Here is a 26,161-nt window from a genome sequence, read left to right as displayed (position 1 = left end):
ATGTGGCCAAGTGGGAAAGGATAATTTCATTTTCAAATGGCTTTCCTGTGGGTGCTTTATGTTCTTGTCAGCATGATGAGCGCCCTCCCTTGCATGGGGATAGGAGGGCTCTCATCACTGACAGGAACAGCTCGTGCGTACAACTTTTCGGATGGGGATTTGAACATACATACTGTAACACAGAGCATCGGGTCTTGAACTTGGACATTGTATTGTGTGTTGATTTGCTGCCATGTGAGAATGCTGTCTAGTTGCCTCGCTCGCCCTGCATGTCTACACCTGCACAACCTTCACCTGAAGCTATGTTGTTTAGCCTCTCAATTCAACGATCTTTTCTATATTAGTTTCGGATGGTTTGTTGTTTTCAGTGTATGCTTCGACCAGGCCAGTGATGTATTTTCTCTGGTTAATCTGACAACGTTTACAATGGATGTGCATGTTTAGTATGCTCGCAGGGCGTGCATACACACGTAAAGGCAAGGGGACTGGCTTAGGATACAAAAGCTCAGTTCACCACTCTCTCTTTTTACACTTATGCAGAAGTGCGCCACTATACCTAAATACGGATTGTTGATGCGCCTTGTTGTATTTCAACGACAATTTTGACGCCATAGTCGGAGCTATCAATAATGCTAAAGTAAGGTTGCGTACAGTACATACGTAGCTCTCAGAGTATCACCCTTGGGTAACCTCGATTCAGTTGAGTTCCTTTGGCGGGGCACAGTATCGTGCGAGGCTCAAGTATCTGTGCGACAAGTAGCCTCATGCGATGCCACTTCGCAATATAGTCGCTATACTGTACACCCTGAAGATAGTGGTCGTCTACCGTTGGTGCTTCACCCACTCGGGGCATCAGCACCTGCGGGCCTACGTAAGCGTGCTATCGACTATTCGTACAGTACTGTACAAAGAAAACTCACACTAAAAGAGAGATAGACATGTGAGTGAAGCTCATGGCGTGAAGGGCGGCAGACACAGGACAGAGGCTGTGGTTGTGGTGCAAAAGAGAAATACGTACAGTAGACATACTGTACTGTAGCAGACTGGAGAGTGGTCCCGGGGCGTCGTGCCGCTGTCCGTCTGAAGTACAGTTGTAGTCATCACTCGGTGGACTGCCAAGTGGCGACATGTCACTCGCTACTCGCCCGTAGAGCTTCACCAGCATACACAAGAGTATACAGACGAAAACATATGCATTCGGGACATAAACGGAATCAATGCAAAGCTGACTGTGTTTACGGATTTGGGTGCTTTTCTTCTTTCCTTCACGTGTCTATGTGGAAAGTCAGGAGCAAAGTCAGGAGCAGATGTTCTTCTGCAAAACAAAGGCATTGTTGCTGCAGTATATTGAGGTTACGAGTAACAAGGTGACAAGAAATTTCAATAACCCGTCACACGTGTATATACAGTAGACCCCTCTCTAATATCGCACGCCCGACCATTCTTGCCAACTGCTGCGATACTGACGTAATGCAGAATCAAGAATATCAACTTTTGAAGTGCTCCAGCATCACACGTCTGTCGCTTCACCCATTTGCTTCGTCTGTGAAACGCATTGAATTAGGCTTTTTTCGCTCTGCGGATGACATCGTAAACAACTGTTTCCCCTACACGTGCCACATACAGTTCCACTTTTTTCAAAGCACTTGAAATCACAGAGGCTGCGTGGCTCACCAGAGAAAGCCTCCCTACTTTTCGAGAAAGAGTTAGTCTCTTGCGTACCATTTTAAAACGTTGTTGATTGCAGGAAGTCACGTTTTGCTTTCTTAGCTTCTGTTGGGGAAGGGATCAGGAAGGTTGTTCGCGTCGTGGTTAACAAATCTTTAGCAAGGCTGACACGTGTAGATAGTCTTGACATGGAGGAATATCTGCTGCAGTACAGCCCACTACCAAAAAGGTGCGATATTGAGGATCCCCCCGTGTATCTTACTCTTTCAATCTCTGATTTGACTGACCCCATACCGTAGAAATTCGACTTGTCCAGAGGCACAGTAGCATTAGTACAGCACATGGTTGGGCATGCTGTGATTATAGAGTAAATTATTCACAGCATCGAAGGCGACAGTGCGGGATACAGTATGCCGCAGATGACCTCAGCTGTCTTCAAGAAGAATTAAAACGAGCACGCCAACCTTCTCAGAGAAAACTCTTCTCCCATTCTCTCGTTCTTCGTTTGCTCTCCGACCTCCGTTAGAGTAGCAATTTGTATGCTACCCCGTAGCGTCGCATCTCCGAAGGAATTGACAAAGGTAGTATGCATTTTGCAGGGTTGGGTTCTCCCGATGTTGCAGTCGTGTCAATGGCCTGAACGGTTTTCCTACTTCCTGGGAAATCACGGCTTGCTTGTGCTCTCGCCACGGCCTGTTTGTAGTGCAGCACCGTTCTCAGAATGCTCCCAATTACGACAGCAGAGCTGCGCGTACAGTACAGTTGTGGAATCCCCCATGTGTGGTAGGCGTCAAGGGGGGGAGATAAAGGGGTGGTAGCTTATTCTACAGGCAATAAGTGAGAGCACAACGGGCTCGTGGAGTCGCCTTTCCTCCACAGGTAGATCCTTTTCTTTTCGCCTTTTTGCTTGTCCAATTCTCGCCTATCAGTCATTGGACTTGCTCTACTTATATTGGTTGCTAACGCCCTTTGGCGTTGTTATCCTAAGCTGTCTGCATTACTAATGCAGTTGCATTGCCATCAGAGTTGCGGTCGCCTCGGAGTTGCTACTGGCTCCTCGCCGTGGCATTGACTCTGTTGCATTGGCTCAATTGCACTAATCAGAGTTGCAGCTACATGATCGGAAGCAGTCCGATTCACTGTAGCACAGTCTCTGTCGCATTTGTGTAGACGTCAACGGCCGTCTAGTGTCTATCAGACCATTGTCCTCATATGAGGACAGTGTTCGACCTATTTTATTCTTGACTTCCGCTTCCCCGACAAGAAAGAAAATGATACCTCCGCCACCGTACTTGACTTCTGACTTGGGACCAGAAAGAACTTTGTGAGAATTGCATGTTCTCGGTGGTCGTTTTTAGATTGTCTGGAAAAGAAGCTTTTTTAAACCACCCTAAAACCGCATGTAAAATAACTTCGAAACCAAATATGCCAGTTCAAAAAGGCAACTTGGTACTCATCCTGCATTATATTGTTAAGCTTTTCGCGCATTCAAAGCTGCTATCCCGGTGTTCTGCAAGATGCTATTGCCGAAAACAGGCACGTTAAAGAAATAACCGCCGTCCTCATATGAGGACAAGGGCCGGTCGGATAGACACTGGCACAACGAAATCACAAATTACCACAACAGTACATGATGCCAAGGGTGCTGCAGTACTGCGATACCACGAGGATACTATAGTAACTGGGGGATACCTATGCGGATACTAGGTAATATCGGGCACGCCTTTCAACTTGTGTGTTACTTGCTGCGAAATCAGTCAGTACTGTCATGAAACATTCCAAAAAAAAGGCAAAAACACAATCGGGGCATATGCTTCGCACAGAACCGCCACCACTGATGTTTTCAAACTTTGAAACCGCAATACCGTACTACAGTACACGGTACGGTATTGCGGTTTCAAAGTTGGATGTATGGCCATGTCTCCCATGCAACCTTGGACCATGAACCAGGGTCCTAGAGTGTACGGTGCAGTATTTGTGCTGCACACATCTTGTGGTACTCCTCACAAAACGAGCTGGCCAAGTCCTGCCTCAGTGTGCCCGATTGCACAAATGCCGCTGTGTGTTGTGTGAGGTTATTTCAATGGTATAACTTCGCTGCACCCCAGCAACGGAACTGTCGATGTGGACACCCACCGTTGCTGTTCGGAATAGCGTGGCCGCCTCAAGTTCCACGAACTCGGATCCTCCTCCCTCCTCTCTATTGACATCCTGTTTCAATTCGAGAAAGTGCCAACTTATCATGATCTGCCGCTCTGCTGTGCGCCATGCATACATAGGTCATTGTGTACAGTACTCTTGGCACAGTACAGAGGTCATCATGGCGGACCAAGACTGAGAGCCGCCCCGCTGTCGTGAGGCTGCCACACAATTCATTGCTTGTCCAAACGCCTGCAGGATATTGACGTTTCTCGGGTTAGAAACTCCCATGTCTTCGCACAGTCCGTCTGACTATCATTCAAGGACCCTTTCATGCTTTGGTACGTAGAAAATTCTTGGTGCCTTGAAGCGTCCTCATATGAGACGCGCAAGCACACCCGAAATGGCGTAGGTTGGTGGAAACGTTTCGAAATATACGGTTTAGTGCTTGCCATCACCCTCTTCCACTGTGCCCAACGTTCATCTTCAAGTCTCAGACTTCCTCCTTTCGCACTTTCAGGCTTTAAACCTGCAGGCAGCAGCCATTGGGAAACCTTGGTTGTGATCGAGGGCTTGGGAGTTTGCTGCCGGCAACTTGCCGGCATAGCTCACAAATATAACCAGACGTGAAGCACCGCATTGTGCCGTTTATATTTTTCAGCGAAGCCCCACCACTAACTTCGCCTAAATTGTGTTCGGATATCCAATCGTTGTCGAGTATTCCCCCAAGAGATAGTACGCTTTCCCTATATTTCCATTTCTTTCGTGGCTTTTCCTCAGATATGACGAAGCCTGGAATACATCGCAAGCGTTTCCGCCGTCGCGATGATCCCTACGAAACTCATACCTATAGTATAGGTATAGGTCCTATACTCCTTGGAAGCAAACATTTTTTTTCCGCGGAGACGTAGGTCCTATACTCCTTGGAAGCAAACATTTTTTTTCCGCGGGAGACGCCTGAATCTGTATCTCGCCCAGATGTGGCGGGAAATCATACTCGGGCTTTGTTTCTATGGGTCCGAGGTGCTTCTACATCTACGGCTCCTCTCAAAACCTTACTAGTGTCAAGTGTCAAGTTATTGGTCAGGGTGCGGCGTCGATGTCTGGTGAATCTTGGCGTCGAAGTCCGTTGCCTCGTTCACGTCGACAAACATATTACTGTATTTCAGTACGGCCTAGTGCCTGTCGTTTTCACGGTAGTGAACCCTCACGAAATCACGAGTCAAACCTTCATGAATGCCTTCTGGCTGCGGCATGGTCTCGTTGTGAAATGTGTCGCAACAGACAGCCCTTACTACCCCTAGACTTCGTCTGTCTTATCCTTACCAGACGTCCAGCTTACGCGTCCAGGTCGCGCCAAAAGGGATTTCAGCAGAAATTGGTTGCGGGGACGTTCTCGATTAATCCATCGCCAGTCATTTCCATCGCCCTCGTTATCCCCTATTCGACAGCGCTGTGATTTACGGCAGTCAAACTGCCCCATGCTCTACATACAAATAAAGACTCATTCACCAAGACATACGAAGTGCGTTGAAAACCACCCCCACTCTACACACTGGTTTTCACACAGAGGAGAGATGTAGAAGGGGATGGATCGGGAGGGCGGCGGTTTCATTAACTCCTGCCGTGATCCTCACTTTTTCAGCATAATCTACCAATGTCTCAGTGTAACACCCTCCGTTTCTATAAATGTAGCTCAACTCACTGCGTATTCTGTCGCCAATTCACAAACCCCACTCAGGCAGCCCACCTCCATCGCTGACCACGGCGACTTTCTCCGTCAGCCTCTTCTTTCCTGACCTCAGGAACTTCGCTGCCACGTTCATCCACTTCCTCAAGCCATCAACTTGCCTCCCCACACTCACGGGTACTCCAGGCGGTAGTACCTTCTTCCACGGCTCCTCCGCTGCTCCCTTTCCCAATCCACTCCAGACGTCGCACACCCATTGTTCTCTTCTCCAAGTCGTGGGAAGTTAATCTTCAAGAAAATCTTCACCGCCATCTTCAACCTCTGTGTGTCGTTCAGTATTAATCAAGTGTTACGCTTTTGGCAACTGGCAACAGCAACAGCTGTATACGGGCACTGCTTGCGCCACGCTTACCGTTTGCGATCAGGGCACCATCGGCCGCCAAATGTTGGAGCAATTAGGATAGGTTGCCGAACGTGTAACAAGCGACCAGCACAGTGTAGCATCCATCTTCAAAAACTGTGCACGAAACCACCGTCCGATCCCACTGGGGGGGGGGGTTCCAACCGGCTGCAATGCAGGTTTCAATTTGTTACAATATTTTGTGTGGCATATCGCGTCTAGATGGGCCTTGGTCGGGGTCAAGGTGTGAGCTCCTTCGATTTTAAGCTTTGGTGCTGCGACGACTGGTGTGAATAATGAGTGTCGTATGACGATTTCGAGGCGGTGGTGGAGGTGGTCGAGACTTGAGGACCGTACCATTCCGCCAGGGCGGGGTCTGCAATCGGTTGCATATGAGGGTAGGGATGTGCGGGTGCATGGGTGTGATGCGTACGGGTGGTCATGTGTGAGGTGTGAGAGGTGAGGGGGGCAGACCTGTGGCGCGTGGGCATACGGGCCGGGGCGGTCACACCGCATGCGTAGTTTGCGGGAACTGGCATGGAGTGGACGTCGTCCAGATCAGGGCCCGAGGATAGCGCGGTAGCGCCTTCGAACAGCGAGACTGGAGAGAGCGGGAGTTGGTGCTCGAGCGAAACATGTTTTTGATTGTATGTGTGCGGATCCACATGCAGATGGTAGTCGACATACTTCATAAACTGGAGCTCAAGCCTGTTCATTTCCTTTGCCGTGGGAATGCCTCCAACTTTGGCATAGTGTACATTAGAAAAGCATCGGTCGTCAAGCATCTTACATGAAAGAGTGAGGGCGGCGACGAGAAGGCGATGCATGTTAAACGGGGTGACGCGGAGCTTTCCATTGGCCTCGGCGATGCGGTCGAGGTAGACCATCATGACGACGAAAGCAGCAGGGCTGCATTCAGTGTAGGTGACTAGTCGTTTGACGTACTCGGTGGTAGGAATTTCCGGGCGCGAGACGGAGAAGAAGACGCTCTCCGGCTCTGCGTATGTAGGTAGCGAGATGAATTTTTGGTTGTGGCCGGCGTGAATGTCGAGAAATGTGGCTAAGACGCGCATAAATTTGTCCTTGGACATGGTTCCGACAAAAGACGGTGTGGGAGCACGTGTGGGGCGGAGCGGGGAAGGGAAGAGGTCTGGGATATGATGGGGAGGGTATTGGTAGTGGTGAGAACGATGTTGCAGGGGCGGAGGGTCTCCGCGACAGGTTTTACTGTGTTGCGATGGCGGGCCCAGTACATGGCGGGTGTGAGCGGAGCGGCGGGGGTCGGAACGGGGCCGTGCGTGAGTGGCTGCGGGTATGGCGGAGCGATACGAGGAGGCGTCATCTTGGGCGGTGGGCTGGCGGCCTGGTTTGACGGTGGAGCGATAGTATGGGGGCACGGGGTTCGTGAAGACCGGTTCGGGCTTATGATGCCACATAGCCATGCCGGAGGGGGAAGTGTGTGATGAAGACAAAAAGGGAAGTGCCGGAGTAGGCAGCAGGGGTTAGCGGGAGTGGATGAGATGACGTTAGCAGATGTGGGTGAGAACCTCGTATTCCGGTGCGGGCGACACTGGACTAAATATGGAAGCCGCCGATATATTTACGCTGCCAAACTATTTGTTCAACCTACAGCATTACACGGGCAGTGTGAAAAGTCACGATAGGGTTGCAGCTGTACCTGTATAAAACGATGTTTACATCCGCATGCACAGGCCTGACGTAAGGGTGCTCAATAGAATCTCTGGAGGCCCATGTCACGCATAATCATGCCCACCATTGTCGACGACACACAGTAAAATAATGGGCTCCAGCCGGCCTACACCCCGCTTACACTTTTGCAACTTCTGACATTTCTTGTTTTTTCCGAGCGTTCACGGAAGCTCACCAGCACATCCGGCGCCAGGCTACAGTACTGCATGCTTTTCCACCTTACAGTACCCTTGGGTAAGTACCCTTGGGCCTTGGGTAAGTACCCTTGGGTACCCCGTTACCCCCCCAACCTTCTCCGCCAGCCACCGTTCGCTCGGCATCCTTTCGAATATCATCCCCAGCCTTTCGTGAACGTACATCTCCGCGCTTGTCGTGCCCACCCCACTTGCTTGTCTTTGGCAATGTCTAACATTACTTCTACAAGTAATGGCTCACTCCTCACTCCTGGCATCCCGCTTTCTTACATATGCTGCACTGCATCGCAGCGCAAACATCCTATCCCTGCGCTGCAATATTGCAAGCGAAATTGCGACCTCCCGTCCTATCGATCTCTGCAGATGCTACCTCTTTCAACGTCTATATCCATCGATAACCATTACTGTACAGCAAGTCGCGTCCGCCTGACTCAGCAACCCCTAACGTCCTTCTACACGGGGACAGCACTAAGTCCGACGTACACATCCCTTCTCAACGCTTTCGATCACCATGATCATGAATCGCATTCTTAACCCCAGTCCATGGTAGGTGCTGAGAGCGACAGCCAGGGATGACTGTAGACCAGCACTGCAGCTTTCACAACCAACAACGTGCTTGCCTTCCATGCCTGCTTGGAGAGTTCTACTACTGGTAACAGTCTTGAAGCAGGAGGAAAACAAGGGTACCGTTCCTGAGTATATTGACGTGCAAAAGTACAGCTTCACGACATCGTCATGCAGCACTTGCAGGACCAGTGTCGTTCTTAAAAACAAAAACAAACGTTGTGATCTTAAAAACCAAAGCCATCACACGGGCGCGGCTGGCCATCAACACCGACAGTCTGTCTCTCGAGGTCCCCACAATTTCAGGGGGGCGCAATGCGCATGGTCCAGCGAGTGCGCCCGCCCCTGCCTTGAAACATCCCTTATTTTTTTTTTTTTGAAGGGGAACATCCAAGGGGTATTCCCCAACTGCCAATAGCCGCACGCAGAAACAACTGATAGACCTAAAAAGGGAGGTTACGACCTGTCCCCTGGCGCCCCTCGCTTCCGGTGCACGTGTGATAAGCTTAGGAGGTGGTAATGATACCCTTCGGAGGTAAGGGTAAATGATAAGCTTAGGGCGTCGAGTTCCACAACCAACAGCGTTGACCAGGCACGGGCGCCGCTTCGTGGTCCAGAAGGCGTGAGCAGTGGGGCCACTCATGCATACATCCACTTCGGCGACGGGTTGGCAACAATGCTTCTGCAACACCGCACTTGTTGGGCGAGTGTTGGGCATCCAAGCTTCTTCTGAAGTTCACCTGAAACGTGGGTCCAACAAGCCCCTATCCAATCGCATCCTCCACTTACAAATTGACTTTCCGATATCAATATATCCCCGATACGCACCCCACTTCAATCTCACCACACTGCTGATGCCAGCAGAGAGCTGCGCCTACAGTGCATTGGTCGCGGCAGATATCTGTCCACAATGCGTCTACACTGCCCAAGTCATGCCTACTACTGCGCCAGGCCATCATGAGCCCAACCCATCTGACATGCTTGCTTGGACGCTCCCATCAGCGAGGGGGCACACCCCTCACGCTAAACCATTGCTTCGCAAATTACTACAGTACTTGCGCATGCCCTTCATTGCTCTCTCATGCCTCCACGAACAACTGCTGCGTGTATGCCCGCCACATAATCACAACAATGTTTCGTGCGAAGAGGAGCAAACAGTTGTTTTTCTAGCCGTCACTCTTGTCGTTTTAGCCGACAGAGAAGATGATATGGCCAAGCCTCTGCTGCAACAGAACACAACTTGCACTTACTCATGTGACTATGATGACAAAACTCGCAACTTGTGCTGTAGCCTCTTTCGAGCTACACCGATGAGAACATCACGCAGGATACACGGGTCGCGTGGGGAGTAGTTTGCCCTGTTGCCGAACGCTCGCTTGCTGTATGCAAGCTCCTCAGATAAGTACGTACACGTACAGTATGCGACATGCCAAATTTTTCTGCGACGGCAACATATCTTTTACACCTGCATGGCCCATAACCCATTCGTCTTCTTAGGTGGTGCTCGCAGCCCGAAAGCATGGCTGTTTAACACTCGCCCTTATATTGTCCCAACCAACAGTGTGGTCTCCGCATGCCTTTTTGCTCATCCCAGCTTCTCTCCCCACCGTTCCGCCTTCCCCGCTCCCGCCTCAGCAACTCCATGAGCGGAGAAAGCCAAACCAGGAACGCATTGTTACCGTTCACCCACGCCCTCCGTCACAATATCCAGGTCCCTCTTCGCCTTCTCACAAACCTTCGCCAGATGCTCAATTCCCTTAAGCTGCTCACCTAACAAATTCCTGATCGCTCCAGCAGCCCGAACATCCCTAATCTCCACGTCCTTTCTAGCCCTCCTCTCTAGCACATGGCTCTCCCCCAACTCAACCAAGTCAGCCAGCTTGTCCTTAAACTCGGCGGGCTCCGCTAGCGCCCTAGCAATGGCTACTACCTTCTTCCTCCTCTCTGCCTCACCCACTGTGAGCGTGGCTCGATCGCCCCGCGCGGTCTCCATATCCACTACACTCGCTAGGCGCAGCAACTTTCTCGCCAGCTCGCGATGCCGTCTTCGGTATGTCGCCAGCCTTGTAGTCACATCGCCCTCCACTGCACTTTCCATCTGACTCAGTCCTTCCTCGATCTGCGAAAGCACGGCGCCATGTTCTTGGATGCGCTGCGTTTGCATCTCGGATCTTCGTAGAAGGTCGTCAAAATTATTTGCTTGCACTGGCACCATGCGCGACGGATCTGGGTTATTTGCCACGGCGGCGTCCCACAGACTTTCGTTCATTGCCGCTGGTCGCCCGTAGCGGGACACGTCAGATGGACTTACGACATTATAGAGAGCGGCGTGCATGCTTGATTCGTTGCGCATGGGGTTTAAACGGTCAATCAGCTCCATAAGGGCTCGCGGCAGCTGCGGTTGTTGCGGTTGCTGCGGTTGCTGTGGGTGCTGCATTTGTTGTTGAGTTTGTCCGACGCCAAACAGAGATGTAGGCTGCGTGGCGCCAAACATGCCTTGTGCTGGGGTTGCACCAAATAGCGATTGCGACGAAGGCGCGCCGAAAAGCGACTGCGACGCTGGTGCACCGAAAAGCGATTGTGACGATTGTGCACCAAACAGCGACTGCGAAGATTGGGCCCCAAACAGTGGTTGCGAAGCTTGCGCACCGAACAGTGACTGCGAGGACTGCGCGCCAAACAGCGATTGCGAGGACTGCGCGCCGAACAGCGATTGTGAGGACTGCGCGCCGAACAGCGATTGCGACGCGCCCCCTCCGAAAACAGACTGTGAAGCGGGCGCCCCGAACACGGGCTGAGACTGTTGGCCTCCGAATAAGGACTGCGAGGCCGGCGCGGCGCCGAAGAGCGAGGGCGCCGACTGCTGCTGCGGCTGGGTGTTGCCGAAGAGCGAGGGCTGAGCAGGGGCACCAAAGGTGGGGGGAGGTGCGCCTGCCGGCGCGGCGCCGAAGCCGAACGACATGGCGGCAGCAGATGGACAATTGGCGGGGTGGGGCGGGCGGCTAGCGAGGTGGATCAAATAGAAAAGGATGAAGAGATGGATCCCGCGGGGGATGGGGAAGAGGGGGGGGGGGGGGAAGGGGGGGGAAGGGGGGTGGGAGAAAGGCGGACTGATGCATGGGGGGGCCGGGGACATGGCAAAAAATAAGCGAAAAGAATCCTAAAACTTCGAAACGCTGCGACACGGATCAGAGGTCTCTCGTTTTCACACAGCCTTTGGTTTAAACAAATCAAATACCCGCGCAAACCCTCTATTAAAAAACGAGTGCATCCCAGCAATCCCGCGGTCTCTCTCCTCCCGCACATCGAAGTCCACTTCACCCTCTCTAGTATCTTTTCACCATGTCTCCCATGGCCTTGCTGCGCTTCAGCGATGTCCTTGCCGCCCAAGCGAACGACGAGCTGCCGTACAGCTCCTTGAAAACCCTGCTGCGCGCTCTGAAAGCACACCACCCCAGCTACCCCCGAAGGAGTAGGCGTCCGGATGGATGTACCCAGGTTTGTACTTTGTCGCCAACTCAGATTGCTCGCGATGCAAGCGATCGGAAACATGAGAGGAGTGACACATTTCAGCATGGGACTGAAGTAGAGGAGGTGCTCCACGTCAATGCAGACGAGGGTGCCCGTTTAGAAGACGGGGGCAAGCTCGTGCAATCTCCAATACCGCTAGACACTGGCAAGAGCCACAACCCGTCCCAACAAGATTCCCAGAGTCCTGATCCCTACGCATTTAACCCTGATGATACGGACCAGGATGCCTTTTCTCTGGACGACTGGCCGGACCCGAGTGCCACCGTAACAGACGACCTCAGAGATATAGCTGCAAGCCAGAGTCTACCGCTAGACTCTTCACAGACGAGCCAAGAAAGGATTTTCGCACGATCTCCTCTAGCTGACAAAAACTGTAGGGATTACTCATCTCGTCACTCTCCGACAGCATCCAAAGGCACCCAATCTACGATATCACTTCCGGTCATCTCGCGCCTTCCGTCACCTCATCCTTCACCCCGCAAACGTAGAAGAACAGGTTCTCCGCCGCCCTCGCATGCCGCCGTCGGCGCCACGATAAACGCTCTACTCAACACCTTGGTGCAGCACGACTCCGAGCGCGGTGAGTGTGTCAAGTGGGTGCATCTGCGGCAGCAGCTCCTTGACAAAGATTTTTCATTTTTTAAAACCTTCTGCGCCTCCATGGATCGCGTTTTCGAGCCTCTCGATCCTCTCGCTGCGTACAAGGGCGATCGCGGGGAAAATAGTCAGAGCTCTGCCAGGATGTGCGTTTTCTATTCAAACCTCTTCTGGCAGGATGCATGGAAAGACTTTTGTCGCGACTCTACGCGAAGCCCACTTCTAAGCAGAGATGCCCCCGGAATCGCCCTTGAGGGCGCACAGCTAATTGCTGCGCAACTTCGATAAGTCCTGCTGCCTGTGAAGGAATGCATAACGATGGATGCATGAAATATGTGTTGCCTGCTCTTGGCAACGTGTCGAAGGGAATTCTGTCATTGGTCACAGCATTTGAAATATTCTAAATGCAAATTCTAGCATCACAACCTTTTTCGATCCCCGCGCAGGCTGTTTGCGAAAGCCCAAGCTGATGGAATGAAGCAGATACTTCATTCGAGCGATGCCAAATGTAGGTTGGACTTGCATTGAAGTTCGACGGTCAGGTTTATTAAAGTGAAGAACAAACCAGTTTAAGTTGAGTTCGTAAGTCTGGAAAACCGACCATCTGTTGTGTTCGCCTGCTTTGCCAACACATGACGATGATGGTTTTCTATTCGTGAGTTCCCCCCTGGTGTGATGCAACGTCCTCTTGTGGTTTCATTTTTCTTTCTCCGTCGCAGACAATATTTAAGTTTGCAGTATTCCCTACCACCCTTTTAAAACTGGAACTCTCCCACAATGGATTCAAAAATCAAGTTGCTCGAAATGACAAAGCGTGAAATGAGTCTCCTTAAAACATCCGCAGTTATGGCCTCGCTTTTATCAGCAATACTTGCCGCAACCGCAGTTGGTATACTTTCGCTCCCATCAATCCGCGGAAGTGGAGGCAGAGCTGTCCCGAAGCCAATACCAAATTGGCTTATATTTATTGAGATAGGGCTCGGGAGCGCAATTTTTCTCGTTTCCGCTATTGCTTCAGCCTGCCGTCTGGCCAAGTCAAGGGAGCCGGTTGAAGAGGAGGAGGAAAGATGTGTTCTCATTCGACTCCAGCGTGCATCCACTTGGCCGCTCCTCGCTGCCGTTCTATTGAGCTTACCTTGGCGAAGCGCTGCCGAGATTACGGGAGAGAATGACCTTCCAAATGTGTTTTTACTGCTTTGTGCCGACACAAGCAATGCGTTTGGTGTGGCAATTATTATGTGCTATCTTTGGGTTTATCCATTTACATGCGGGCAGTCTACACTTCCGGTACACAACGTCGACATGGATATCGAGCACCCAAAACTTCCCTTTTTTCATATTTCTCTATGCTCGATATACGCAACGCTACGTCTGGTTACTGCGTTTGTTTTCATGATTCACCTCAAGCCCCTTCCACTGCAAAACGTGTTTGTGTTGCTGGGTATGGTTGTGCAGAGCCATTGGACTCATATCAATGTCAGGGATGTAACAGCGGTGGCAGTGACGAGTATACTGGAACTGGCCATCTTCCTCGCCCTCGGCCGAGATCTGAGAAAGCAGACCAATTTTCTGGCATCCCTTTCCAATACTTCCGTCCATCAGATCATCATTGCCTTAAGATTTTTTCAACATAGCTCTGTCCTCTTGCTTTTCAACATACTCTCTGTTAGTCTGATGATGGCACTGGTGGCTCCTAGCCGTGGAAAATATATGATAGAGGGGAGGGAAAATCTTATCTTATCCCAACCACTCGGTCATTCTGCAGTTTCATTAACAGTCACAGCGTATGCGCTTGCACAATTTTATGTTCATCATTCATGGAACGAGTCTGGCATTATTGCAAAGATGTGGGATCTTATGTCGGCAATCTTCCCGGGCGATTCTCCCCGAAGACGCAATGACCTTGTCTATCGCGTTTCTGATGAAAGGAATCCTCTAACCGAGTTCCCTGTGCCTCAGAAGAACACGTTTTCTTTGGAGACAGCAACGCTTCTTTTCAATATGGCCTGGCTGGCAACTGTGAACTCGGGTGGGCAAGGCGGGGTGCGAGAGCCTTCTGATTTTGGGCGTCCAAAGTATGCGTTGCACTCAGTGATCGCTCCTAGGGGCGGAAATATCGGCGCGATACTACTTCAAGGTGTAGATCGAATCATTGTTGCCTTCAAACCGGTCTCGGCAGACGACTTGAAACACAGCTATTTGCTTCCCTTATCGAAGACATTTCTAGGGAGATCACTAACCGGAAAGTGCATGGAGTTGGATGTGCTGCGGGTGAAAGGGTTATCTGCTAAGGATAATCGCTTGTTTCGAAAGTGTAGAGTTCATGCTGGCTTTGAAACAGTTTACAGCTCTGTACAGGGAAATATTCTTCGGGAAGTATCCAGTCTCCTACGTCAACGACAAAGGCCGATATTTGTAACAGGATATGGATCAGGTGGCGCGGTTGCTACACTTTGTAGTCTAGACCTCAGTATGCGCTGTTTTACTGATCAAGGTCGTCAGAGCAGTGTCTACACGTTTGGAGCAATGAAAGTTATGAACCCTGCAATGGTGCAATTGTTCGAAGCTCATGTTCCCTTTCGATGGCGATGCGTGGTTTCAGGTGATAGCTTGTCAACTCAGCCGATATCGACATCGTTTAAACATGTGAGCAAAGTTGCTACTTTTACAAGAAATGGTCACCTGGCCATTGAGTATATTCGTACGTGCAAGTGGTGGCAGTCTCCAACATCGACCCACCCGATGCACAAACTTTCAGCATACTTCTGTGCGCTGGAAAATTGGCATTCCGCTTTCCACATTAAAAGACCAATCGATTTGTGGAAATGGCCGGTGGATGCAGACGTTCAAGTTCTCTTCCAACAGGAGTCGATGTTCAGCGAGAGCCAGTGGCCCTTCGAATCCGCCCTAGACTCTCCAACTCCTGATATTGAGTCTAAGAGCGTTAGGAAACTAGACTCGTACTTCGCCCCGTCTTCCACAGATTCTGGCGATGATGATGTAATCGCTTTTTCTCGATAAACTCAGGCACAAGAATGCTGTTTCACCAGCCCGGATTGAAGTAACGGAAGATCAATCAGGTTTGAACCAGTGATGTTGGACAGGACCCCAAGTGCGGCACCTCAAGCGGCGGAAACTCCTCTCTCGTGATAATGTCTCCGCTGCTATTCACCGTAGTTGCGATGCTGTATATAATAAGCACAACCTCAAAAAGTAGCAGGAGGCTAAAGAAAATGAGAGGCAACAAGTGCTTGTCTCTAGCGAACCTCGTCACTGAATTCTTTTCCTCCTCTGTGAGCTGTGGTAATTCTTTTGACTCCCAGACTTCCAATTTGCCGTTGTGCATCACTAGAGGTTCTAGAAACGCGATCAAATGCAAAAGCCAGCTTGTCACGAAAAACTTGAGGACGACTTGCGCCAGGACGCCACTTCCGAGCAGCGCTTTCAGCTTTGACACCCCCTCCCCCTGTGGCGCTATAGACGTCTCTTCATCCAAGCGAGTTGCATTGCATATACCGGGCATTGAAATGTTACCCGAACGATATTGATGCCGCATCTCATTCATCGCTTTCAGATTGGGGTGTTTGGCAAGCTTGCGCCGCTCATCCTTGCAAAAACCGAACAGCCTAGTATCATAGTACACGCTGTCCATCTTTTGCAGCAGATGGTCACTCTCTCTCTTAATGTAGGAAATATTATTACAAACCTCCACAATCATTTCAACCCTCTTTGCGGAGAACCTGGGATCTACGTAACAAGGATCATTGAGAAAATTCTGAAAGAGCCTCGCAAAATCCGTCTCCTTGGAAATCACATTGACCGAGTCATAGATTGCCATAGCAATGATAAACATCATCACAAACGACGCCTTAGTCAATCCAAAAGTCGCCCCAACAATTCTAGATCCCTTCTCCCTCTTATAAACAACCAAAGGGACGCCAATGGCGATCGATGTCAAGCTGTACAGTATAAATACATCGCTCGCCAAGTCCGCCTGTGTCATAAGCCTCGCCACAAGCTCGTTTACCTTGTCATTGGCCGTGGACACGATGGGCTCCTCAGCCACCTGCGAAGTGTTCTGCAACATGTCTTTGTCCCGCTGTTGCTCCAGTTGCAGCAGCGCGCTGGCGCGGTCAGCGTTAGTCGTATTGGTGCATAGGTCCGGTCCCAGCGTTTGCTCGCATGAGCCGCCTACAGAGAGTAGGAAGCCAGTGAAGCCCCCCACCGTTTTGCACACGTTGACGTCCTGTGAGACGCAGGTTGTCTCCATAAGAGACACCTGGGCGATCTCGCTAGTACATTCATCGGGCCATTGGAAGCGTGGGGGGCTTTTTTTCGGCCCGTGGTAAAATTGCCCGGCGCTAGTCTCCATACAGTAGAGATGAACCTTTTGTTCCTTGAGAAAGATAGCACCTTCATTCAACTTTGAAAGATTTAATATCTTCGCATGGATAGACGTGAGCTTCTTGTCTGAGTTTTGGCAGAGATCTTTCGGCGAGGCCCACTCGAAGCCGATCCACCGGGGTAGGAGCTGTGGCGTAAAGAAAATTGCGATGAGGAAAAGGAGAAGAATGAGAAAGTATTTGCAGGAGACGCGGTAGGGAAGACGGATGATCTTGCTGGAGTCGAGTTTGTTCTTAATACGCACACTGACAAGAAGGCGCTGAAGTAAGTTGTCAGGCGCATATTCGAATCGCGGGGTATGGGACGGGGATGTCTGTGATTCGAGGTCTGGGGTGGCGATAGAGGATACGGGCGGAGGCGGGGAGGCATGGCTACGAAAGCTGGGTAGGTGCATGGCGACAGGAGATGTGAGTGTACTGATGTAGATAGTGACAAAAATGGCATGGTGGAGTCGGCCTTTATGCGTCGGATGTGACAGTCGGGTCGGTAGGGTGTTGCGGCCCTTTAGACAATGCAAAGAGCCCGAACTGGGAGAGGTAGAGATTGCGGAAAATGTTGGGAATGAGCGGGCGGAACGGGATGCCTGGTATTGGAGGTTGAATCGTGGCGGAACGGCCAAGGTGAGGGGCTTATTGAAAAGCAGTAGGATCCTGCAAATGCATCGGCCGACTCCCACGGATATAATAAATGAAAACAGGTCACCTCGTAGACTCTTATCCGTTCCTGACCAGCGTAATCCGTTCCTGACCAGCGTAATCCGTTCCTGACCAGCGTAATCCGTTCCTTACCAGCGTAATTGCTGGTCAGGAACGGATAAGAGTCTACGAGGTGACCTGTTTTCATTTATATTTACATGAAGCATCACACAACTCTGGCTCTACGTCGCCGGAAACGGGCAAGTGAACGCCGTCGACATACCGGTATTCCCTGCTGTAGTCAGCATGTCGCTCCTCCCCGAGTGCGTCACCACCATGCTATACGCGATCAACACCACCTCCCCCACCATCAGTATACTCATAAAAATCGCCGGCAGCAAATGCTTATCCCTGGCAAACCGTGTCGCCGAAGCAGCTTCCCTTTCGTTCAGTGGCATCTCCTGCGCATCCTTTTCTTCCCCACCCTTCTCCTCCGTTGGCTTTCTATTGGTGTCCCAGATCTCCACCTTTCCATTGTGCATGATCATCGGCTCGCAGTACGCCATTATGTGCACAAGCCACGACGTGACGATAAACTTGAGAAACAGTTGCGCCACGACCCCGCTACCCAGCAGTGCCTGCAACTTGGAGAAACCAGGGTCTTCTGGAGCCGTCGACGTTTCGGAGTCGAGATACGTGGCGTTGCACGAGCCAGGAAACTTTTTATCGCCATCTCGGTAGCTGTGTCGGAGCGAGTCCATGTCGCCCTGGCGCGGATGCGCACTTGGCTCACGCGTGGCGTCTTTGCAGAGTGCGAAGCGACGCGTCGTAAAGTAAACTCCGTCCATGTCTTGAAGTGTATAAGTACTATTAGTGGCCAGTTGGGTAACGTTGTTGCATGTGTGGATGATGAGGTTGACGCGGCGGCGCGAAAAGTCGCCGTCGACGTAGCAAGGATCGTTGCGAAAATTGCGAAAGATGCGCACAAAGTCTGTCTCCTTCATGATGAGAAAGAAGGACTCGTACATGGACAAGAACACGACGACGACGATGATGAAGGTGAGTTTAGTCATACCGAAAGTGGCGCCGAGAATGCGCGAGCCCTTTTCGCGCTTGTAGATGATGAGCGGCATGCCGATGATGAGCGCGACGATGCTGTACGCGATGTAGATATCAGAGGCGATGTCCACCTGGACGAGGATGCGGTTAAGGATTTCCGTGACCTTGTCGTTGGCCGTCTGCACGATGGGTTGCGTTTCCGTGGCGGTCTTGTTGAAGACCTGGGCGTTCTCTTCGCGCTCCAGTCTCAGAAGCTCCTCAGTGCGCTCGCTGTCGACGGTCTGTACGCACTTTTTCGGCACGGTGATGCTTTTGCACGTCTGCGCAAGGCTTGCAAAGATCTTACGGATGCCGCCGATGTCGTCGCACACGCTCTTCGTGGTCGGCCCGACGCAAACCTCGTCCTCCAGGCTATCCGAGGCTTTCTCCGGCGTGCACTCGTGCGGCCATTGGAACCTGTCTGGGGCTTGATAAAACGTGTCCGCCGACGAGTTCATGCACGCTAAATCGAACTTTTGCCTCGCGTAATAATTCTTCAGCTTCGGCAAATCGGTGAGGTTTTCAATGCGCTGCTTCAGTGCGGCAATCTTCTCGTCCGCATTCTGGCACAAGTCCTTCGGCGTCGCCCACTCAAAGCCGAACCACTTCGGCATCAAGTGCGGGGTAAAAAACGCGCCGAGCAGTACAAGGAAAAGAATAAGCAGGTACTTACACCACGCGCGGTAGGGTATGCGGACGCACTTACTGCTACTCAGGCGGTTTTTGACGCGCCCTCCTACGAGAAGGCGTTCCCACACGGTGCTCGGTTGGTACACGAAGCGGTCTTCGGCGGATTTATCGGGGAAGGCGGCTTCTTCGGCATCGAGGTCCGCGGCGACGCTGGCCGCGTCCACGTCGACGTCTGGGGGCGCTCGCGGCGGGTCTGGGTCGTCGCGGAAGCGCGGGAAGAGGGCGCGCACGGCGGCGGGAAGGTCGCGTAGCGCGCGGCGCGCAGCAGACCAGCGTGTGCCTGTGCGCTCCCTGGTTTCCATGTGCGGGGCTGGAGACGGCGGGGGCGGTGACTCGGGGGAGGGGTGCGGCACTGGGGGCGAAGTTTAGGGAGGGGGTGCGCATACGAAGGCGCGTATGGAGTTATGAGGAGGGCGGGGTGCGGTGGGTGCGGCGCGGTGGGCGGGGCGTCGACATCAGGAGGGGAGGGCGTGTGGAAAGCTTGGCTTCCCCCATGTCGCTGTGTTCCCACATGAGCGTGATGCTCAACGCGCTCACGCTCCGCGGTAAACGTATGTTTACTGCGGCGGAGCGTGAGCGCGTTGCACACTGAAGGGGTAAACGTATGTTTACTCCTTACTTCAGTGTGGAGGTTGAAGAGGTTGAGGCAGGGGACATCCGGGAAGCGGGGGCGTTTTCCATGAGGGATGGGCCTGTCACTGCGCGACAGCAGTGAGGACCAGCAGTGAGGGGCCAGCAGGGATGAAACAGGCGAGAAGGCAGGGCGACGTGTCGTTGGCTGAATCGTCCTTGCTTGCAAAAACATCGCCCAATCACGCACCGCCAAGCGGCCGCGTGCGTGCGGCGTGCGTGCGGCAGTGGCGCGCGGTGGTTGCAATCTTGCAGCGCCCACACTTTCAAGCTGGTTTACGTAAAGCCACGGGCTTCGTCCTTACTGCCACTCCTCGTCGTGTGACACTTTTGGGATATTACGCGAGTAGGGAAGGGTACCGCAACTACCCTTCGAAGGGTAGGAGGAAAGGAGGAGAAACCGTAGCCGGCATTTGCGAGGCAGTGAGAGGAAACGTTGCAAAATCTCTTTCGTCTTAATCCATCATTTTTTCCTATTTCCCCGAATATGCACTGTTCGTGCCATGTGCCTTGTGCCGTGTTCTGCTCTGAATAATACAACAAAGTCCACGACTTGTAACGTGCTGACCCATGTGATACGTGCAACGCGTGCGGCGCACCATCTTTTCTGTACCGTGAGCGAAAGGGTGAGGGGCAGGTGTGAGTTGTGCCCGCCCCCGTCAGGACTCGCGCCACGGGTGCGTCATCGCTTCGCTTCTTGCTTCTTGCTTCTCGCTTCTCGCTTCTCGCTTCGGAAATGCGCATGGTAGAGGGCTGTCCTTTTTAGCACCACGAAACAACACCTATTCCCTCTTCTTGCTCTTCTTATACCTCTCCTGCGCCTCTTTCTCCCACCGCTTAGCCGTCTGCAACTGTTCGTTCAGCCTTAACTCCTGCGCCACATGCGCCGCGGTAAAACCCTTACTCCACTTTGCATCCACCTTCCCCTCGCCGTCAACCTGCGGGATCCTAGCCACCTCCTTTCCCATCTTGAAGCAGATAATCGTCGGCAGCTGCTTGCTCGCGGCGCTCATGCTAACTTCGAGCCCCTCCGCGACGCCCGGAAACTTGGATACGTCCACCCTGCCAAACCTGACCCTCGTATGGCTATAGCTTTTCGCCAGCGCGGCCAGCACAGGCGCCAGCTGCGAGCACCGCGCCGACCACGTCGCGTGGCACCACAGCACGTGGATCGTCTGGTGCTTGTTCTTCGCGATGCGCTGCTCGAACGTCACGTTGTTGAGAGTCGCGATTGAGTCCGGCAGCCGGTACCGTGGCTGCGGGCACACGGCGTACAGAAGCGTCCACAGCGCGGCGAACATCACCGCGAGCCGAGAGTCCATGAACCACAGGCAGACCAGCACGGCCACGCGCGAAAACATAAACGCCGACGACAGGTACGCGTCCAGCGTCGGCGCGGAGAGCGCGCGCGTGAACAGCATCAGCCCCAGCGAGAAGTAGATCTGCGCCTCGCGCGTGATGCCGAACATGTCCGTCGCGGACAGCTCCCCGCCGGAGAGGCGCTGCACGCGCAGAGTTGCGTAGGCGAGGAACAGCAGCCCGTTTAGCGCGTAGTACGGGTGCACGAACCGGTTCGACGTGAGCGCCATGGCGGCGGGAGAGGAGGGCGGCAGACGTTAGGGCGGCGTGCGGAGGCTCCGGGGCATGGCCTGAGAGGGGGGGGGGGGGTGGTGGCTGCGGCGCGATTCGGGAGGGAAGAGGTCTGTGTTCAAAAGTGCGTTGAGATGCGTACGGCCGGATGGGTCCCGCACAACGCACATACAAGCCACCTGTGCAGCGCTTTGGGGGGCGCCTGTGGCACAGAACATCACTACGAGACATCTTCCACTTGGCGAATATGGCCGCTTCCCATTGGTCCCAGCACGTCGCTGTAGAGACGCCATTGGCCACTGGCCACGGGCTGTGATCTCGCCTGCAAGTTTTGAATCAAGGAAGAAACAGAAGGCCTACTACAGTATTTGCAGTTCAGCCGAATCCCGGCCCCCCATCCACCCCCCGAAACGGCTATTGACGTTTCCGAGCAATGTCGTCGGCTTTCTCCCTCGCCCCCCACCTCCGACCTGCCCACCTCCGTCCTGCCCACCTCCGTCCTGCCCACCTCCGTCCTCCCTGGACCTGCAAAGCCTCGGGCGTAGTGCTAGTCCCCGACCATCTCACCCCGCACCGCCCCCCCTGGTACGCCTGGCTGTCTTCATGTCTTCCCGTCCCGGTGTCCATCGCGTCCGTCCCCAATCCGTATGCGTCCAACTCCAAACGCTGGGAGCGCGTGTGGCTGTCTACGCTGCGCGAGGTAACGTCCCCGGGCGACGTGCTTCTGGGCCACGGCTCCGGCGCCGACGTGGTGCTGCGCTTTTTGGAGGAGGGCCGTGCGCAGGGGGTTGTGCTCGTGCTGCCTTCGGGCGACGAGTACTTTGCGGGGGAGCGGCATGGACGCCGCTACCACTGGGAGGCGATTCGGCGCAACGTGGGGGCGGACGGGATCCGGGTGGTCGTGTCAACGGCCACCGCGGAAAGGGAGGAGAACGAGAATCTTGTGACGATGCTGGCGGCAGAAGCGGTGCAGGTGGCGCGGGAGAGGGGGAGGCTTGGAGGGGAGGAGCGCGTGGAGGAGGTGTTGCAGCAAGTGCTGCCGATGACCTAGGGACAAGCACGGTTTCAAAACAACTAGTAGGTATGCAAAAACTGAGGCTACGACGGACGGCTATACGGAGGCTGGGACGCCGACGAGATCCGGAAACAGAAGGTCGACGTCGACGAAGGTGTCACCCTCCTTTTCGCCCAGGCTGGGGAAGACGGCGGCGGCGCCCTTGAAGTCTTGGTCGGCAGTGTACGGGGTGTGTGTGACGACGACCTTCATGCCGGCCTGGATGCCTGCTTGCAGGCCAATCTCCGAGTCCTCGATGATGACGCAGTCCCCTACGCGCACGCCGAGCTTCTCCAGAGCCAGGTTGTAAATCATGGGGTCGGGCTTCTTTCGCTTGACGACATCTCCGGCCAGAACAAACTCAAACTTCTTGAGACGCTCCTTGCCCATGAGGTTGTCCAGGACGATTTCGCACGAGTTCTTGTTGGCTGCGGAACAGATGGCGAGGCGCACGCCGCGCGCGTGGGCCTCGTCGACCAGGCGGTGGATGCCCGGGCGGAGCAAGGCCTCACCGTTGATGACGGCGTCACGGTAGTGCTCGTACTTGCGCTTGACGAGATGGTTGAGCAGCTCCTCCCGCGGGGTGGCGAGCTGCGGGGAGTCGACGGGGGAGCCGTCGGGCCAGCCGTTCTGGTCGAAGTACCAGCGCATCTTCTCGCGACCGCCGCCGATGGAGTTCTGCATGACGCCGTACAAGGCGTAGTCCCACTCGAAGTCCAGGCCCTCGGACTTCCAGGTCTGGTTGTAGGTCAGGCGGTGCAGCTCCTCGGACTCGACGATGACGCCGTCGCAGTCGAAGATCAGGGCTTTGGAGGATGCGATGGACATGGTGACGGCGGGGGCGGGGGCGTGGGCGCGGCGCTGGGGGTGGGCGCAGCGCTGGGGGTGGGCGCAGCGGCGGGGGGAGAGGGTCGAGGTTTGCGTTGGGAGACGCGCGTGCAAGGAGGGGACAAAAGCCATGGCGGGCATGGGAGCAGTTGAGGATGCGGGAGAGGGAGACGGGGGTAAACGGATTCGAGAGTGGGATTGTTAAGATTCGGATCGAGTGCTCGCGGTTTGTGAATTAATGGAAAAAAGAAGCGGGAATCAGGGTTGAGGCGTCCGGGCGAGTTGAATCTCAGCCACAAGGAGTCTGAAATGCAGTTTGAATAACAGCCACAAAGCGGGTGAGCACGAGCGACACCAATGCGCACTTGCAGTTCCACTCGCTGCTTAATTTTTATTCAATGACGCTTTTTCTGGACTACTCGCCACATCAGCAGGCGATCAAAAAGTCGGGGAGATGGGACGGTATGCTGGCGGGTATAGCAGCGAGTTGTGTACGTGTACTAGGCCACATTACGAAACTTGCCCTTGCTGGATCGAGCGCGTCTCTAATCTAAGCCCGCCACATAACCTCTATTTATCACTTAAACGCATCGCTTATTTTCAATTAAAAAAACGCTCCACTGTAAGGCCCGAGTTCCATTATAAAAATGTGTTTAAATTCTCAGTATTTTCCGCTTCATGACAGAAGTGTGTCGCCGACTTAGCTCAGTTGGGAGAGCGCAAGACTGAAGTTCTTGAGGTCCCCAGTTCGATCCTGGGGGTCGGCATTTTCCTTTTGCTCTCTCGACCATTTTTGAGAGTAGTGTTTAGACGACTCGTGTCCTCATGTGAGGCTACTTTTCAACTTATTTTTCCTCGACTTGTGCTTGCCCAACAAGAAGGAAAAAGATACTCTCGCCACAGTAGTTGACTTGTACGTTGCGGAAGGATCGAGTTAGGCGAGATCTGCACGTCTTTCCCAGCCATTTTTAGAATGCCTAAAAAGAAGCCTTTTTGACCAACCTCAAAACGTTATGCGTTGATATCTTCGAATCCGAAATGCCTGTTTAAAATGTCAACCGGGACTAAAACTTCATTAGAATCTGTCTTTCTTTGTATTCACAACCGCTATCCCATTTTTTTGCAATATGTTACTGCCGAGGGCATGTACGGTAGCTGTTCAAAATCACTTCTGGATTTGTGATTTAATGTAAATATTTTTGCAAAAAGAAACAGGTGGTTCCATATGAGGCAAATCGCTTGTCGTCTACTACCGTACTATTGTCTACCCCCCTTCGAAGGGCATCCGACGGGGGGCTTGTTCTCATAATATGAGAAAGAGCTGTCCTCATATTATGAGGACAGCTCTTTTTTTTGCAAAAATTCATAACTTAAATTGTATATTAAAAAAGCTATTTTGGACACTATTTCCCTAACGCACTTGTTTTCGCCAATAACATCTCGCAAAACCACACACATGAAACACGCTTTGAATATGCAGAACAATTAAGAATGTAATGCAGATTGAGTACATAGTTCCATTTTTAAAATGGCGTTTTTGGTTCCAGACGTATCTAAAAACGACCACGAAGAACATGCAATTCTCACAAAATAGTTCTGTTCCCAAGTCAGAAGTCAAATACGGTGGCGGGGGTATCTTTTTTTTTGTCGAAGAGGAGGTGGAAGTAAAGAATAAAAATAGGTCGAATAATGTCCTCATATGAGGACAAAGGTCCAATAGTTACTAGAGACACTCCACATGCATAGGGGGTGCACAGCACCTCTTCACTCCTTGGTTTCGCCACCTTTGCCATGCTCTCGCTATCCTGGCAACCTACTCTCTCTCAACGACTGATTGCATTTCGAAGGGCCTCCCCAGAAGCAGGACAGGCGGCATAACCCTAAACCTTCCATCTCTTTTCGCTACCCACCCAGATACCCATGCCAACAGATTGCTCAGTCTACTGTATCACCACGCGGTAACGTCCCATCTCGTGGTATCCCCGTGTACCGTTCCCCCGCCCGCCACCCCCCCCCCCCCCCCCCCCTCGACTCGTCCGCCTACAGTGTATCATGCAGCGCTGGTCCAGTATTAACATGTAATTTGCTCCGACACCGTAGCGAGCGCCGCTATCGGACGACTTGACGCGCGAATCGACAGTCGTCCCGCTCATTTTTGATACCCACAGTAGAAACAGCGCCTATCCATCGCCTGACGTGTGTATGCATGCCACTCTGTACTCGAGATTCTCCCCCTATGTTATACGCTATTGCTCCTCATTTCTCACTTCCAAAGCACACTGCCCAATCCGCCGTGATTAGTCGCTTTCAGACGGCTTGCCTCACTTACTTGCAAGGGGGCAGCGAACAGTCGCCTGTCCACGTGCCCACCCATAAATAATACTGACTTCCCCGAGATATGTAGCTGTGAGCATGTTAGAGGGGCATGCTCACAACGCGTCTACTGTCATACGGTGCGCACAAAGCTTGCGGCACGGAGCCCATTTTGCTAAAATCCCACACATTCTCAGAGCAGTGTCCATCGCACCAACGCACCAACGCACCAGTACGGCCCGAGGCTGACCTCGGCGTGGCGCCGAGGTCACTGTACCACATTGTACTGTGCCAACGAGCGTTCAGTTGATCAGACAGAACCCACATATTGCAAGGTGTGAGGATATAGAGTGTGAACAACTTCGTTCGCTCCCACATGTGACTAAGACTCCTTCCTACCACATTTATGATCTGCGGTACACAGCC

At 52.8% G+C, this 26,161-nt stretch overlaps 6 protein-coding genes; 1 reads left to right on the top strand and 5 right to left on the bottom strand.

Moving 5' to 3' along the window:
* Window positions 1-10,040: 10,040 nt before the first annotated feature.
* Window positions 10,041-10,859, bottom strand: CHC_T00000192001 (hypothetical protein). Its single transcript, XM_005719120.1, has one exon. It carries the CDS (start codon window positions 10,857-10,859, stop codon window positions 10,041-10,043), a length of 819 nt encoding a protein of 272 aa, XP_005719177.1.
* A 6,871-nt stretch (window positions 10,860-17,730) lies between these two features.
* On the bottom strand, window positions 17,731-19,088 carry CHC_T00000191001 (hypothetical protein). XM_005719119.1 is given in 2 exon segments: window positions 17,731-17,774; window positions 17,775-19,088. 1 exon segment carries the CDS (start codon window positions 19,086-19,088, stop codon window positions 17,775-17,777), a length of 1,314 nt encoding a protein of 437 aa, XP_005719176.1. The 3' UTR covers window positions 17,731-17,774.
* A 278-nt stretch (window positions 19,089-19,366) lies between these two features.
* On the bottom strand, window positions 19,367-20,125 carry CHC_T00000190001 (hypothetical protein). The gene has a single exon (XM_005719118.1). It carries the CDS (start codon window positions 20,123-20,125, stop codon window positions 19,367-19,369), a length of 759 nt encoding a protein of 252 aa, XP_005719175.1.
* A 254-nt stretch (window positions 20,126-20,379) lies between these two features.
* On the bottom strand, window positions 20,380-21,771 carry CHC_T00000189001 (hypothetical protein). XM_005719117.1 is given in 2 exon segments: window positions 20,380-21,036; window positions 21,037-21,771. The coding sequence occupies 1 exon segment, from the start codon at window positions 21,769-21,771 to the stop codon at window positions 21,037-21,039; it is 735 nt and encodes a 244-aa protein (XP_005719174.1). The 3' UTR covers window positions 20,380-21,036.
* Window positions 21,772-22,651: 880 nt separating this feature from the next.
* Window positions 22,652-23,422, bottom strand: CHC_T00008449001 (HAD-like hydrolase family protein). The gene has a single exon (XM_005719116.1). It carries the CDS (start codon window positions 23,420-23,422, stop codon window positions 22,652-22,654), a length of 771 nt encoding a protein of 256 aa, XP_005719173.1.
* Window positions 23,423-23,577: 155 nt separating this feature from the next.
* CHC_T00000188001 (hypothetical protein) lies at window positions 23,578-23,661 on the top strand. The gene has a single exon (XM_005719115.1). The coding sequence runs from the start codon at window positions 23,578-23,580 to the stop codon at window positions 23,659-23,661; it is 84 nt and encodes a 27-aa protein (XP_005719172.1).
* Window positions 23,662-26,161: the final 2,500 nt, after the last annotated feature.

This window comes from Chondrus crispus, genomic scaffold (assembly GCF_000350225.1).
Source record: "Chondrus crispus Stackhouse genomic scaffold, scaffold_463, whole genome shotgun sequence".
NCBI classification, from domain to species: domain Eukaryota; phylum Rhodophyta; class Florideophyceae; order Gigartinales; family Gigartinaceae; genus Chondrus; species Chondrus crispus.
Note: the sequence above shows the minus strand (reverse complement) of the source record. Positions and strands in the feature narration are given on the sequence as shown.